Source organism: Coenobita brevimanus, chromosome 78 (assembly GCF_032717465.1).
Source record: "Coenobita brevimanus isolate Jiangsu-jjx chromosome 78, ASM3271746v2, whole genome shotgun sequence".
Taxonomy (NCBI): Eukaryota; Metazoa; Arthropoda; class Malacostraca; order Decapoda; family Coenobitidae; genus Coenobita; species Coenobita brevimanus.
Window position 1 is genome coordinate 31,435,234 of NC_137031.1, and position 16,324 is coordinate 31,451,557.

A 16,324-nucleotide genomic window follows, 5' to 3' on the forward strand; every position below is an offset into this window, starting at 1 on the left:
GGGGCTAGGCTACTTCGCCTAGATATCTAAGGCAAGAGTGACCAGTCGTAACTCGCTGAGTGGCATTATTATAGATAGCAGTAAACCCAAACCATCTTTCGGAGCGCCTTAACACACTAGACCACTAGGCGTCATCGTACTGAAGGGGTTAATGAGGGGGCAGGTCTAATGAGACGGGAGGGGCTAATAAGAGGGGGGAGGGGGGAAAGGGGGGCGTGGAGATTGGGTGGTAAAAAAAATCGGGGGTGGTGGGACGAGATGGAGGTTGAGCACGCGAGAGAGAGAGAGACACACACACACACAAACACACACAGAGAGCGAGAGAGAGGGTATTCCCGGACAACGTTATAGACAAAACATACATACCGTACATTAATGCCGTACACATACAAACACACAGGTACATAAAATACGTACACAGTCATGAATAACGCACACCCACACATACTCACAAACATTTGATAGCCACATGACAGGTTTCATTCACACACACACACACACACACACACACACACACACACACACACACACACACACACACACACACACACACACACACACACACACACACACACACACACACACTTTCTCCCCTCGCTATTCCTCTCTTTCTTCCTCTTCCTCTTCCTCTCCCTCTCCCTCTCTCACTTTGCCTGTCTCTCATCCTCACCCTTTCCTATTCTTCTTCATTTCCTTCTCCTACTTCTGTTACTTCATCTCCTTTTACTTGTGCTTCCTTCTTTCTCCTCCCCCCTCCTATTTCTACTCCCTCCCTCTTTGTCTGTCCTTCCTTCTTCTTTTCCTTCTCATTCTTCTGCTTCTCATTGTCCTTCCCTTCTCCCCGTCTTCTCCCTCTTCCCTGTCTCCTTGCCTTTCCCTTCCCTTCTTCACCTTCTCCTCCTTCCCCGTCTCCATGTCCTTCCCTTCTCTTCTTGTCCTCCATACAGTTCTCCTTCTCTTCCTAATTCCGTCGTCCTTCCCTTTCTCTCCTCCTTCATCCCTTTCTTCTTCTTCTCTCCCCCTACTCCCTCTCCCTCTCAATCTCCGTCCCTCAGCCTCCGTCACAGTCAGAATAGAATCAATATGCTGTCACACGCCATCAGATAATTCTTCATTACAATATAGGATCGATGAGAAAGAGAGGCGAGGCTGGGGTAGGAATACAGAATTGTGGTTGGGAACACTCCATAACGCCAGAGGTAGTACAGTTGGGCACGTGTTGGCAGGATTGGTATTATGTTTATTATTATGCTCATTATTATTATTATTATTATTATTATTACTCTTTTTTATATGATGATGATGATGATGGCAAAATTAATACACTAGCAGTAACAGCAGTACCAAACTTAAAGCCTTTAGCTGATGATGACAATGACGATAAAAATGACGATGATGATGAGGACTTTAACAGTGACGATGCTCCTAATTAAAAAAGAAAAGAAAAGAAAGGGAAGGAAGAAGAGAGATAAAGGGAAAATGAAATATATGAGACCAACAGTAGTAACAATAGCATCCCCCAGAATCTGTATCTGACTATGACGATTTCAGTGATAACGATAACAATGATGATAAAAACCCTGCTGATAAAAGAAAACTGATGACCTGGTAGATAACATGCCCAATCCAGGCTGATAATGACGATTCCAATGATAACGATAACAGTGATGATAAAGATTCGGCGGATGAAAACGATTCCAGCAATAAGGAATATAATAAAGACTGCTGATAAAGAAGATAGCAGATCACCCACGACACCACTATGACAAATACCTGTGGCTGGTAGTGTGGTGGCATCCTCTCGACGGCCTCCTGGTACACGTCAATGGCTCTCTCAAAATGGCCATCGTCAGCGTAGAGGCGACCGAGATTGAACAGGGCTGAGATTTTCGTGGACTCGTGGGTGCGTGGATCCTTCAGGCCAGATCCATCCAGTTGAGAGCAGTGGCGGTACACTTCTGCCGCCTCGGTTCGCTGGCCCAGTAGTCCCAGAACCAGGCCCATGTTCAGGTGGGCCACTGTTGGAGAGAGAGTAGATTAGGTGAGAGATGGATAGATTGATAGATAGATGGTTAGACAGAGGGATGGACAGACTGCTAGACTGATAGGCAGACTGACAGATAGGTAGTTTTCATGAAGAGATGGACAGGACCAAGCCATGTTGAGGTAGGCCATTGTGGGGGAGAGTAGATTAGGTGAGAGATGGATTGACAGACAGGTATATTGACTGACAGGTAGTTTTCATTAAGTGATGGAGACAGGGAGGGATGGAGGGATAGGGAGGGAAAGTAGATGAGAAAAGAGGATATAGAGGCTTGAAGAGGAGTGGGAGAAGAAAGAGGGGAAAAGAAGAAGAGGAAAGAGGGAATTGAATGAAGAGGGTTGGAAGGAACAGGAGCTGGACCACTGGGGGGTAAAAAGAAAAAAAAAATGGAAAAAGAGGAAGAGCTAAATCCAGACGGTACACACACACACACACACACACACACACACACACACACACACACACACACACACACACACACACACACACACACACACACACACACGGGTACAAACTACACATCCTCTCTAAATCAATGACTTTTTTATTGAAGTTACCACCAGACGATTTTACTTAGCTACAGGAGGACCTCTAACTGGGGAGGGGGTTAATGTAGGCAACATCTAACCCTTTCCACCTCGAAAAGCCAATCCCAAGGTGAAAAAAATCGTCTGGAGGTAGCAAGAATAAGACAAAAATTTCTAGAGCTGCAAAATAACCACTTAGACTGGAGAGGATATTTCTGTACTCACTTGCCATCCTGGGCCTGAACTGTATTGCCAACTTGTACTCCTGTAACGCCTCCTGGTAGCGCTTCTGTTCTTGAAATAGGATGCCTCTGGAATGGGAGGGAGAGGGGTGAGTTAGAGGAGTGGAGGAGTAGAGATTGACTTAGTGTATCTGTATTTCTATATAGCTATCTGGCTGTTTGTCCTGTCTTTCTGTCTGTCTGTGTACATCTGTCTATCTCTGTCTGTCTCTCTGGTTGTTTGTCTCTATCTTACCGTCTTTCTACATTATATCGACCCATCTCAGTCTATCTAGCTGTCTTTTTGTTTACCATACGTCTTTCTATATACCTATCACTCTCCATCTGTCTATCCATCGTCCTTATATATTTCACCACCTAGTCCTTCTACATAATTCCCAGGTGTCTTCTTCCAGCCACCTCACGAAACGAAAGGCTAATCAGACAGGTAATAACGACAGAAATTAAGGTAGACTTTGAGACGTGTTTTAAAAAGAAACAAGGTATATTATAAACAAAATCAGAAGCTGTTTTTTGACTCACAGATTGTAATGAACGTCTGCCATGTTGGATCTGTAGGAGAGAGCTTTCTTATATGCCCACTCCGCCTCCTCCTTCTTTCCTTGAGAACTCAGGATGTTTGCTAGGTTGCCGTACGCTGTAAAGAAAGAGAGAGAACGTGAGAGAATGTGAGAAAGTGAGAGAGAGAGGTTGGATATTGCCGTCTGTAATCCTAACTCCTATACTGATGAGAGATGGATGGATGGATGGTTGGATGGACTGATTGGGAATTAAAGATGTCAGGCAGGTTTCCGTACGTTGTGGAGAGAGAGAGAGAGAGAGAGAGAGAGAGAGAGAGAGAGAAAGAGAGAGGAGCTCCACACTTTTCAGCGACATGGCAAGCTAGACATAGATAGCCAGGTAACAGAAGTAGAGATGGACAGACACAACAGGTAGACGGCTCAGTCGACCTGTCTAGTAAAAGGAATAAAACGAAATAGCTGTCAGGGTAGTTAAGTAGTTAGTAAAGACTGTTTTCAAGTCCTTTACTATGAGAGGCCTTCCCTAAATTGAGAGAGTATATGGCAGATTAAAAATAGATAGATGGATAGATAGACAGATAGATAGATAGAATGAATCAGTGAATAAATGAATAGATAAATAAGAAATGAAATAAAATAAACAAAATGTGAAAATTATGAAGGGTGGACTAAAGGAAACTCTTATAAATCTACCCAACACCATTTCCCTCCTGGTCATTCTCTCTCCTTGCCACACCCCTCCGCTAATGAGTGGCTCCCGTGTACACGTCGCTAATGGTGGGTCTTATTTCACCGAGAGAGAGAGAGAGAGAGAGAGACAGAGACAGACAGACAGACAGACAGACAGACAGACAGAGGATCATTGACAAACCTGGCGTCTTTGTTGGGAAAATTAATAAATATCACTTTTATCCTCTTCACTACGAGAGGCTTCCTGTATGCTCAGAAAAAAAGTTAATTTGAGAATATAAAAGAATAGAAAATAAAGAGAATGATAAAAATAATAAAGATAAAAATAATATAATGAGGTTGATGTACTGAAGGGGCTATGCTTTTTCTTTTTTCTTGGCCTAAATATTTCCTTCTTTCCACCTTGATTTTTTTCCCTTTAACCTGGCTCATAATTCCCCTCTCTCCACCTTGAATGCTGGGTTGTGGCAAAAGACTAACGCTAGACTGGTGCTATTCATGAAGAAGTGCTATGAAAAGTAAGTAGAGCCACAGTACTGTCGTTTTCCGCCACTAAGCTACGTGAAATAAGTTACGAAAGGAAAATCTGGACCAACTTAGAACGAAAACACTATAGGTATTTTCTCACTATTTTCTTCCTATCGTCTCAAGATGGAAAAGATATCGGTAATGTGGTTTCTTATTTCTTTACTTATTTTGCTTATTTTTTCAGGTATGTGATCAAGAAGTGTTTACGAAATCATAAGACGTTCACACCTGAAAGACTAATTGCAGGTGAGTTATGTGTGTGTGCCTATCAGTTTATGTATCTGAATGTGAACGTATGTATGATAATATATACATTGTTTATATTACATTAATCTGTGCATTGTTATTGGTTATTGATGGATAAGAAACACGTAAGCGTTATCTATTAAGTATTTTGTTTCCATCACTTAAAATGGATGAAACGAAAGAATAAAAAGGAGAAAACAAGAAAAAGAAAAATATGTGTTCGTTAAGGGGGATACAAATAATACTTGCTTTGTGTGTGTGTGTGTGTGTGTGTGTGTGTGTGTGTGTGTGTGTGTGTGTGTGTGTGTGTGTGTGTGTGTGTGTGTGTGTGTGTGTGTGTGTGTGTGTGTTTAATCCACAGACCAGGTAGGTAGCACATTATAAACTCCGCCCTACCTACAGTAAGTGTCATTCTAAGGGGCCTGGTGTTGATGTAGTGTGGGGAGGGTGTGTAAGAGGCTGTACAACTCTGACTTTACCCTCTCCCTTTCCTTCCTTCCCTTCCACTTCCTTTTTCTCCCTTTAACTTCCTTTCCCTTCATTCTCCTCCCTTTCTCTTCCTTTCTGTTCATTCTCCTCCTTGTCCCTTCCTTTCCCATCCTTCCTCTTTCTTCTTTTGCCTTTCCTCCCCTTTCCTTCTCCTCTCTCTCTCTCTCCCTAACTTTTACTCTTTCTCCTTTACTTGCTTTCACCTTCCTCTTAGCCACTTCTCATCGTATCCCATGATGCCCTGTACAACTTTTCCACATATCCGTCTCGCATTTTTATGTCCCTTTCTCACCCCCCAGTCTCACTCATATCTCTGTCTCACACACTCACCTCCCTCACAGCCCTTCCACATTATCTCACCTATCTCATCACAACTCCATCTTTCCTCATCTGTGTTTCTCACCTCTGTCTTTCGCACGTCTTTGTCTAACATCTAACTCTCTCACTCTCACTTTCACCTCTCTCACGTCTCTGTCTCTCTCTCACTCTCACTTTCACCTCCCCGCCAGCCCTTTCCCGTCATCTCCCCACAACCTCCGCCCTTCCCCGCCATACAAATTCACCCCATACCAGCTTCTGTTTGACCCACCCACCCTTAATACACCCTCCCCTACTCCTTAACCCCTTCAGTCCCAGGACGTTACCTTATATTCTCACTATTACCACCTTATATTCTCACTATTTCCACCTTTTATTCTCACTATTTCCACCTTATATTCCCACTATTACCTCCTTATATACCAACATTACCACCTTATAATCTCGCTATGTCCATCACATATTCTCACTATTTCCACCTTATAGTCCCACAGTTACCACCTTATGTTCCCTCTATTTCTATCTTATACTCTCACTATTTCCACCTTATACTCCCACTATTTTCACAATATATTCTCACTATTTCCACCTTATACTTCCACTATTTTTACCATATATTCTCACTATTTCCACCTTATATTCTTACTATTTCCACCTTATATTCTCACTGTTTCCACCTTATATTCTCACTATTTCCACCTTATATTCTCACTATTTCCACCTTATTTTAATCTGCTTAGGACTGATCTCTTGCTGGACGGGTAGAGGAGGGATTTATTTCACCTCTCCCCTTTGAAAAATCTCCCCCCAGCTGAATGAAATCGTCTGTAGTTTAATAAAATCGTCTGAAGCTGAATAAAATCGTCTGGTATTATAAAGAACACAAAAATTCGTCCTAGGAGTGAAGGGGTTTACTCATTCATCTCCGACTTAGCTCTTTAGTAACTTCATTAAATATAAAGTTATGTTTTTCACTGATATTAAGATTTTTTTTTTTTTTGGGGGGGGGATTATATAAAACGGGTAATTTTTCTTGATCTGGGTAATTTTTCGATGGTTAATGTAGCTTTTTTTTATCTTTTGGAATCATCTTTTTATTTCTTATTTTCCTTCTTTCCTTCCTTTTGTCCTTCAGTCGTTACCTATCTTTCACCATTCGTAGTGTCCCCCCTTTTCTCTTTTACTTTCCCTTCTTCCCCTCTTCTTACCATCCTCCACATTTATTTCTCTCCTTCTCCACCCATCTACATTTCCCTCCTTCACTCCTCTTTCCTTCCTCTTTTCCCTTTCACCATTCCTCTTTTTTTTTCCTTCTTTATAGAATACTTTCCTTTCATTTTCTTCTTCCATCCCTCCTCCTTTCCCTGCTTCACTCTTCCCTACCTCCTTCCTTTTCTCACCTTCCTTTAGCCCTCCTTCCATGTGATACGCTCTCCTCTCTCTTTTCTCCAATCCTCCTTCCCTCCTACCCTCCCTCCTTCCCTCCTTTCCCTCCCTCCTTCCCTTAACCATCTCTGGGCCTCCGTTTAAGCTCAAAATATATAATTACTGGTGCAACGGGGCCCATATAAATGCTAATGTTTACCCGTCTAACTCCCGCCTTCACCACCAGAGGGCCGGGGGCGGGAAGGGAGCGTGAGAGAAAGAGAGAGGGAGGAAGAGGGGGGATGGAGAGAAAGAAGGGAGGGTGGAAGGTATGAGTGGGAGCGTAGATCAGAGATGAGAGTGAGAGAGTAGGAGAGGATACGTGAGAGTAAAGGAGAGTAAGACAGTGTAAATGAGAGTAAGGAAGTGCAGGAGAGCGTAAGTAAGAGTAGGGGAGTGTGGGAGAGTGTCAGGGAGAGAGAGCGTAGAGAACGTGAGATGAGGGGAACGTAAAGGCGTATGAAAGAGCGTGGACTCGAAGCACCTTTCCCACCATCTATAACTCCCAGTCTTTTAAACGCAGTGTGTCCAAGCACCTGGAAGTGAACGGTCCTTTAATTTGGCTTTCACCTTTGCTCAGTTTTCGTTGGGAGAGAAACTTTGTACCTACTTTGTTTTTTTCGTTTCTGTCAAAAAGTAGGAACGTAGGAGAGTGATTTATAAAATAATTTTTCTAACCACTCAGAGATGTCTTTCTTGATATGAATAACACTGCCAAATAAGCGAAAGAATATAATTGTATGGGAGAACAGATGTGGATTTTGAGGACCCGACAGCTGAGGTGAAATGCCACTATGGACTAATGAAGGTAGCCTGGAACACCTGCCCGAGTATAATTGGTGGAACTAGGCAGGACGGAAGGACAGGGTTATATGCTCAGGTGTACGAGTAGAAGTAGAGTGTGTAAATATTATACGTAAGTATGCCTCTGTGTGTGTGTGTGTGTGTGTGTGTGTGTGTGTGTGTTTCCTATGTTACAAACTTGTATATATACCTGTTTCAAAGTACTTATATCTTTTTTATATATCCTTTATTACCCATGCGTATCACAACTATTCGTTCCCCAGAGTTCACGCACCCTCTGAGCGCCGACGAAAGGGGAATGCAACACACGAACACAAAATTGCATGCATGAATTGTGTTCGAAAGCCCGAGCAATTGCCTTAACTTGATAATCCCAGCCGCTACTGCACGCACGGACGAACGGACAGGGTGTGGGCATGGTACGTTGCAGAGAGGGAGAGAGAGAGAGAGAGAGAGAGAGACAGAGAGAATGTGGGGGAACGAACTGCACTCTTCTGTTAAACACACACACACACACACACACACACACACACACACACACACACACTTATTATTTAAAGAGAGTCTGCAGTTGCGTTTATTTAAAAGACACGTTTGTGGCCTTCGTGTGTCCAGTTTGTGCTAACGCGCTATAATCTTGGCATGTGTCTGTCTTTTTAGGTTCTTTGCATCTCATTCATGCCTTTAAGAATTTTGCATTGTCTGTGCCCACGAACATAGGCCTTGCATGTTGGATTAAACCCCGACATTTGCTCCTTCCTCTGTAATTCGCTTCCTCACCATCTAAATATTCCTCTGTTCCTCTCTTTCCTTACTTCCCTATATCCCCAACTCGAACCACAAGTACCTCTAGTCCGACTTTCCGTAGCACATTCTTTGACCTAATCACAGCATGAGTCGCGTGCAGAATATAATTGATAATGTTTCCGCCTGTGCTGGGAAGTCGGATCAGATCCCCGACGTCTATCTCAGGACCCGGCAGTCAGACAGTCCTTAGCATATTCTTTGGTCCAGTCAGATCTTGATTCACGTAGTTAATCTTATGCCAGACCTATTCCTGGGAACTCAGATTAGTATCGGACGATAGAAATCAGAAGCACTTAAGTGTATTTTCTGTCCCACCTACCAAAGCAAGTTTTGCTTGGTAATCTCAGTTCTTCGTATATATAACTAGTTAACTATGGAACGGGCTTCTTCGGACCGTCATTCTGTATACCTGTGACCTCCAGTTTCTCATACGCAACCTGTCCAAGCCTTTCATAATAAAATTATCATAATTTTTGCTTTTCTTCGTCCGGCATTTCTTGAGGTAGATAAATTTTGCAGGCTCTCGACCAACGATTTCCTATTTCTGCTTTGAAAAGGCCTCAGTCATACTTCCTTTCAGGACATTCGTCGGCCCAGTAGTAGAGTCACTAAAATATTCTTGGTGTCTCAGAGTTTCATGCAGGAGGGGGGAGAGGGAATCATATAAGAGGCACACGTAGTCAGACTTTCCGTAATACATTCCTGGTCCGGGTTAGAACTTGCGTCAGTGCCAAATCCCCCAATGAGGCTCCTGAGTGTCTGATTGGCAAGCGGCAGAGACAGCGGGAGAAGGAGCTGAGATGACGGGTTGCCGGACAGAGACGGACGAGGGGCTGCGGCGGAGGGGGTGGGGGAGGGAAAGGGGTGAGGGGGAGAAGGTGGGGTGGGTAGGGGGATGGTTGGGACGAGTGTCGGCAGCACGTAACAGGCGCGGTAATTATTTTCTTGCATGATTGCCTCTCTTCTGCTCGGAAAATGTCTTCACGAGTAGCGAGAGAGAGGCTGGCTGGTTGGGAGGAGAATTGTGTGTGTGTGTGTGTGTGTGTGTGTGTGTGTGTGTGTGTGTGTGTGTGTGTGTGTGTGTGTGTGTGTGGAGCTGGGGGGTGGGTGGGAGCCGTTTGGTTGAAATGGTGGAGTGTTTGGTGTGTTTGGGGTGATGGGGGTGCGGCCTTGGAGAGATGTCTGTTCGCGAGAAGGGATGGAGAGGTGTGAGGTTAGGAAGATGGAGAGAGAAGAGGGAGAGCGGCATCTGAATACACATAGACACTAATACACATAGACACCAATACACATACACACTAATTCACATACCGGGGTACACACTAATACACATACACACCAATACACATACACACTACACTAATACACATACACACCAATACACATACACACTAATACACATACACACTAATACACATACACACCAATACACATACACACTAATACACATACACACCAATACACATACACACCAATACACATACACACTAATACACATACACACTAATACACATACACACTAACACAAGGACACCACCCCACATTTTTTTGACAGCTACAGATTATTAAAAAAAAAAAAAATCCTTATCTGTTTTATTATTTTATTATTTATTTATTTAGTAATTTATTAACACTTCACTTTTACAAGAACATCATTAATCCGATAACGAATTTATTGGATTATTTTTTTCCATCTCCAGGCGACTGTGTTGAATTATAAGGGGAAAAAAAGCGAACTGGATGGGTTAGATGCAGTGTTCGTTGATAAACACACACAGACACACACACACACACACACACACACACACACACACACACACACACACACACACACACACACACACACACAAGCTCTCACCGGCACTTCCTCTGTCATAAACACAGCGTAATCATTGCCACACATTCCTTCTCTCTCTCTCTCTCTCTCTCTCTCTCTCTCTCTCTCTCTCTCTCTCTCTCTCTCTCACACACACACACACACACACACACACACACACACACACACATACACACCACTCTGTACGTATTTGTGTGTATGAATACGTGTGCCGCCTCTGAATTTCAATAGATCATAATACCCCACTTAACGAGCCCAGACCACAGACCACACCAGACCACACCACAGACCAGGAAAAGTATTTATGCAAGATCTTAGCCATCTGTCTATCTGTATATCTATCTATCTTCTGTCTGTCTGTCACTCTGTCTGTCTCTCTACTTGCCTATCTGTCTGCCTGTCTGTTTTTGAGATATTCATGTTTCCATAAGAGTTACAACTCTCTCGCTCAAGCCTAATGTTCTGTATCCAGTTTTCTGCCTAATTGATGGCTAAGTGCACTCTGTTTAGTAACCAAGGAGACTCATTCTTACCTCATAACTCTGATCACAGGTTAGGTATAAGGAGAAAGGTCAGTATAAGGTGGGAGATTGGGTATGAGGGTAGATGTAAACAGTGGACCAGATCAGAGAGAGAGAGAGAGAGAGAGAGAGAGAGAGAGAGGAAGCCCACTGGAAACAAGATTATAATTGCAGGTACTATTTTCCTACTAAGTAATTTTCCTCTCCCTTTTTCCCCTCCTACTGGCTGCTGCTTCTTTATTTTCTTCCTCTCCTCCTACATGCTTCATCATTGTCCTCATCTGCATCTTCCTCCACTTTTAACTTTTCCTTTTCCTCCTCCTCCTCCTTCTCCTTCTCGTCTCTCTTCCATCACTTTCTTCTGCTCTTCGTCTTCATTCATTTCCTCCTTTTCTTTCTGTTTCTTCCTCGTCTTCCTCCTCCTCCTCCTCATCATCATCATCATCATCATTTTCATCATCATCATCATCATCCTCTCCCACAACCACTACAACCCAAAACAAAGCATTTTTTTTTTTCCCTCCACAAACCCCGTCAATCATTTGCGTAATTCCGAATTTCGTATGCGTAAGGAATTAGCGACGCACCTCGTAAGGAAGCCACGCACCCTACTTACCCAATAATAAAACACACGCGTAATTTTTCGTTTTTTTCCTCTCTCTCTCTCTCTCTCTCTCACTTTTTTTTTTTTTTACCGGTGAGAGGAATTCACAATGACACGTTCGGCGATTTTGGGGGATCGTAAAAATAAGAGGCTGCCTGTTTTTTGTTTTTTTTTCTTCTTCTTCTTCTTTTGTTTTTTTGTTCCATTTCTTTCGTTTGGATTTTTTTTTGTCTTAAGATGTGGTGGTATTCTTTCTAAATGGATATGGTTCTCTCTCTCTCTCTCTCTCTCTCTCTCTCTCTCTCACCCACCAAACCTTCTCTGTCCTCCATATCATCCACGTCCTATTTTGTTATCTCTCTTTTATCTCCCTCTCTCTTTCTTCGAGGCTTTGAGATGAGGAGTGAGAGAGACTTAAGAGGCACTGTGGTAAATGAATGGGCGATTATTTCCTGAGAGATGTCTGGCATTTGGAGAGATAGTGAAGTGTTGTGTGTCTCTATATCTTTGTCTCTTCTTCTTTCTGTCTGCCTGTTTGTATGTCATTGTCTCTCTCTCTCTCTCTCTCTCTCTCTCTCTCTCTATCTATCTATCTATCTATCTATCTCTATCTATCTCTCTTTCAGAAATAAGCTGATAAGTGAAAAGATTTACCGGTATATCCATCGTACACAGTACAGTACAGCACAGTACAGTATACACACACACACACACACACACACACACACACACACAGTGTGAGTGTGTGTGCATTGTACTGTACAATACTGTACTGTATTGTACTGTACTGTTCTGTATGTCATGGATATACTGGTATATTTTTAACTTATCTGCTTATTTGAGAGAGAGAGAGAGAGGGGGGGGGGACCTGAAACTTTCACACAGCCGTACCTCTAGAATGGTCATCTTGAGTCTCCATTATGGCTGGAGAATAGAGCCTGTAATTCCGTGAGCATTACACCAAATCGCCTGAATTTATGCCCATTGGCTGTTCCAGAGCACGCTGATAAGGGGAGGGGGTGGGGAGGGAGAAAAGAATGGGGAATTAGTGGGGAGGGTCTGGTGAGGAGGAGGGGTGGGGTTAGAAAGAGGGTAGGAGGGAAGCTCAAGGGATGAAGGGGAGATGATCGTGAGTGCAATGAGAAAGGAAATTAGGAGGGAGAAGACTGCGGATGAGATAGGGAGATGGAAGGAAGAGAAGGAGGAAAGCAAGCCACTCCTACTTTAAATAAAATTGTTTGGATTAAAAGAAATGAGGGAGAGGAAGGATTAGTTGAGAGAGACATACATACTGTACAGAGACAGCGAAAGAGACGAAGTGGTACAAAGACCAAAGGTATAATTATGATTGAAGTCCCAGAGAGAGAGAAAGAGAGGGAGGGGGGGTGAAGAAAGACGAAAAATTAATAGAGAGGGAAAGTAAAAAGGACACCAAAAGAGTGCAAATTAAAAAAAAGAAATAAGACCCGGGATTGAGTCACAATTGAAGTCATACTAGTGTCCAAATTTCCAGTGTCTCTCGCCCTCCTCAGCGTATGAACCGTACTTCTTCCTGTTCTGATAGACAAGGTGAGAGGGGTGGGATGAGATTGGATGTGATGTAGGCACGAGGGGAAGTGGAGAGAGGGGAGGGGGGTAGGGAGGGAGAGATTGAGGGAAGGGGATGGGAGAGGGAGGGAGAGATTGTGGGAGGAAGAGACGAAGAGCGAGGTGTGGGGTAAGAAGTGCAGCAAAGTGGGAGGAGGTTGAACAGACGGTGAGAGAGGGAGAGGAGAAAAGGGGGATATTATGAGAAAGAGGGGAAGAAGAGATGGTACGGGGAGGGGAAGGAACTGTAGTGGAGAAGGGGGAGGGGCAGGTGGCATGGCGAGGGAGGGGGAGAAATGGTAAGGAGGTGATGTGGGGTGAGAAAGAGATTGTGTGTAGTGATTCGGGTGGGGGGTGGGGGAAATGTGGAAGTGTCACGAAGCGCTTTGGTGAGGGGAGGAGTAGGGGATGAGGGGATAGACTGAAGGGAGGGGAGAGGGAAGGGAGGGGAGAGGGGAAAGATAAGGTTGGGGAAGGAAAGGGCGAGATAGGAGGAGGAAGGACGGGGGGAGGGAGGTCAGAGGATGAAGTGGGGGAAGGTGGAAACCCAGGAAGGATAGGAAAAGTAAGGCAGGTTGATCACAGCGATATTTTGATGGCAATGTGAAACCCTGTAGAATTATCAGGTAAATATAAATGTTTTGTGTTGTTCTGTTGGTTTTGATTGAGGCCTTTATTTTACGTTACACCATTCTTTATTTAATAATGGCGATAATTCTGGACTGAATCAGAGAGAGTGGATCGTGAGTTTTATATAAGTTCAGATATATAAGCAGATTTTTCTTTTTATTATTATGGAGAGCGAGATGGTGAGTGAGAGACTGACGAGGAGAGTGTATGTGAGGGAGGTGGAGGGGGATAGAGGGAGGGGAAGGCCACGAATGAGATGGAGGGATGGAGTGGAGAGGTATATGAGAGAGGGAGGTGTGAATTGGGAGCAGGGCAGTGAAATGGCGGGGGACATGGTGACGTGGAGGCGATTTGTTTGTGGCCACCCCGTATGGGATTAAGGTGTCTGGCAATAGATAGATAGATAGATTATTTTTAAGAGATATTACTAAAAAATAGCTTGGACACTAGAAAATTATTCCAGCCAACCCCTTGCATTTTTCAGTATAGTGGTGGTATTTCTCTTTGATGAATGAAAAGAAAAAGTGCTTCCCAAAGTACTACCTTGAGATGTTCAGTGGTTCCCTGGAGGTTACGGGGTTAAGGAGCAGCTGAGGTAACACACACTTCCACATCAAACCATAAAGAAGTAACTGCTAAGAAAAGACAGACATATTTCTTTTTTATTTTCTTTTTTCCCACCTTTTCTTATTGTTTTGAAAGGACGGATAATTGTGGTATGAATTTGGTTTTGTCCTGGAGGGTTGCTTTAGGGTGTGAGGTGGTAGAGGGTTGAGGGGGGGATTTGTGGAGAGTGGGTCAGTGTTTTGGGCTGGAAGAGGGTTGAGGAGAGGGAAGGGGGTAGGATGAGGGGTTGTGGAAAGGAGGGTTGTGGTGTGGATAGGTGTGAGGGGGGGGTTGTGGATAGGGGTAAAGAGGGGAGGTTGCAGAGAGGGGTGAGGATGGGGACGTGGAGGGGTTGATGAGTGTGTGGCAGTGTGGATAGGGGGAGGTGAGGAAGATAGGGTGTGGTGTGAAGGGGAGTGAGGAGGGGGGTTTATGAAGAGGGGGTAAGATGGGGTTGTGGAGATGGATGAAGGTGGAGTTAGGGGGGGTCAAGATGGGGTTGTGGAGATGGATGAAGGTGGGGTTAGGAGGGGTTGGTGAGGATGTGGTTATGCTATGGGGTGGAAGAGAGGTGAGGGGGGGAGGACGGGCAAACGTGGTCTTTCATTATTTGTCATAGTGTCTCTCATTCCTGCCACGCCACACTGGCCTCTGTTTTTTAAGTGCAGCAGTTACAGTTCAAGGCCTTGTGCATAAATTACCTCATTAGGTGGTCTTTTCCTTCTCTCTCTCCCTCTCCCTCTCTTTCGGTATCCATAACTGTCATAATTGTGTGTGTGTGTGTGTGTGTGTGTGTGTGTGTGTGTGCTTTGTTCTATAAAAAAAAAAAATTGCTCTGTCCAGTGAAGTATATAATTTTTTTTTTCCATCCACCAGAATCTCGTCTTTTATGCCGGCAGACATCAGGTACAGTTTACAGGGAGATAAAAAAGAGATCGCTAGTCACAGTGTGCTTCAAAAGTAGTGCAGTGGTCGTTCATACCGGTAAATGTCGCTGCCAAATACGCATTACAACGTTCATCATGGCTCAGTGCACGCGATTTTGTTCAATAAGTGAAGATCCAAGAATTCATTGCCTAATATTGAATGTAGGAGTCAGTGCGATCTCCATAAATTTCTGTACTGAGTAATTTACTGTGGGGAAACCAGTCTTGAGGTGGTTTTTATTACATCTGAATATTTCTTTTTATGTTAAGGAAGTTATTGACTACCACAGAGTTGTTTTTCGTAATTTACTTCTTTGATGGTTACTTTGATTTGATGATGAGGTGTTCCGTAGCTGTGTGAGTAAAAACAAATGAATATATGAGAAAGCTTATATACAGTTTAAGCCCGGAAAAATTTATAAATACCGTACTACACTTTGTATTATGGGATTACTTTAGCTTTGTCTGTTTAGTATTATATTATCTGTATATCCTAGTTTTATTTTATTGTTCTTCCTTATCTTAAATATCAGAATAACTGCAGTCGTCTCATTTATTCAGTACTTTCGACTTTCATTCAGTAGTCAGGTGTCTAAATTCCGGGAGGTATGGCTACAACCGAATCGCCTCCATATCACCCCCTCCTCCGCCATCAGGCTGCCTTGTCTCCAGCCCAGTCCCACCTCACTCATAGACCTCTCCAGCCTATCCCTTCATCTCATCCTCGGGCTCCCCACCTCCCATCCTCATCCACCTCACCCGTATACCCCTCCACCCTATCCCTCCATCTCATCCTAGACCTTCCCCCCCTTCCCATCCCCATCCACCTGACTCTTATACACTCTCCTAGTCAGTCTCTCATTCTCCATACTCTCCACATGGCCAGTTCTAACAAGTTCTCACCCACAACCAGCCATCACTGTGCGAGCGAGTCTGGTGGGTTGTAATTTGACGTCTACGAGGATTATTAAC

General features: G+C 43.8%; 1 protein-coding gene across 2 annotated transcripts in view; it reads right to left on the minus strand.

Annotated features, from left to right (window-relative positions):
• The window catches only part of Tmtc2 (Transmembrane O-mannosyltransferase targeting cadherins 2), a 234,853-nt gene that overhangs the window by 34,096 nt on the left and 184,433 nt on the right, over positions 1-16,324 (minus strand). For both annotated transcript variants that reach the window (XM_080279301.1, XM_080279300.1), the window contains exons 5-7: positions 3,336-3,450; positions 2,797-2,882; positions 1,774-2,018 (exon numbers count right to left, since the gene is read on the minus strand). In XM_080279301.1, coding sequence (XP_080135427.1) covers positions 1,774-2,018; positions 2,797-2,882; positions 3,336-3,450 — 446 coding nt within the window. The remainder of the gene's footprint in view (positions 1-1,773; positions 2,019-2,796; positions 2,883-3,335; positions 3,451-16,324) is intronic.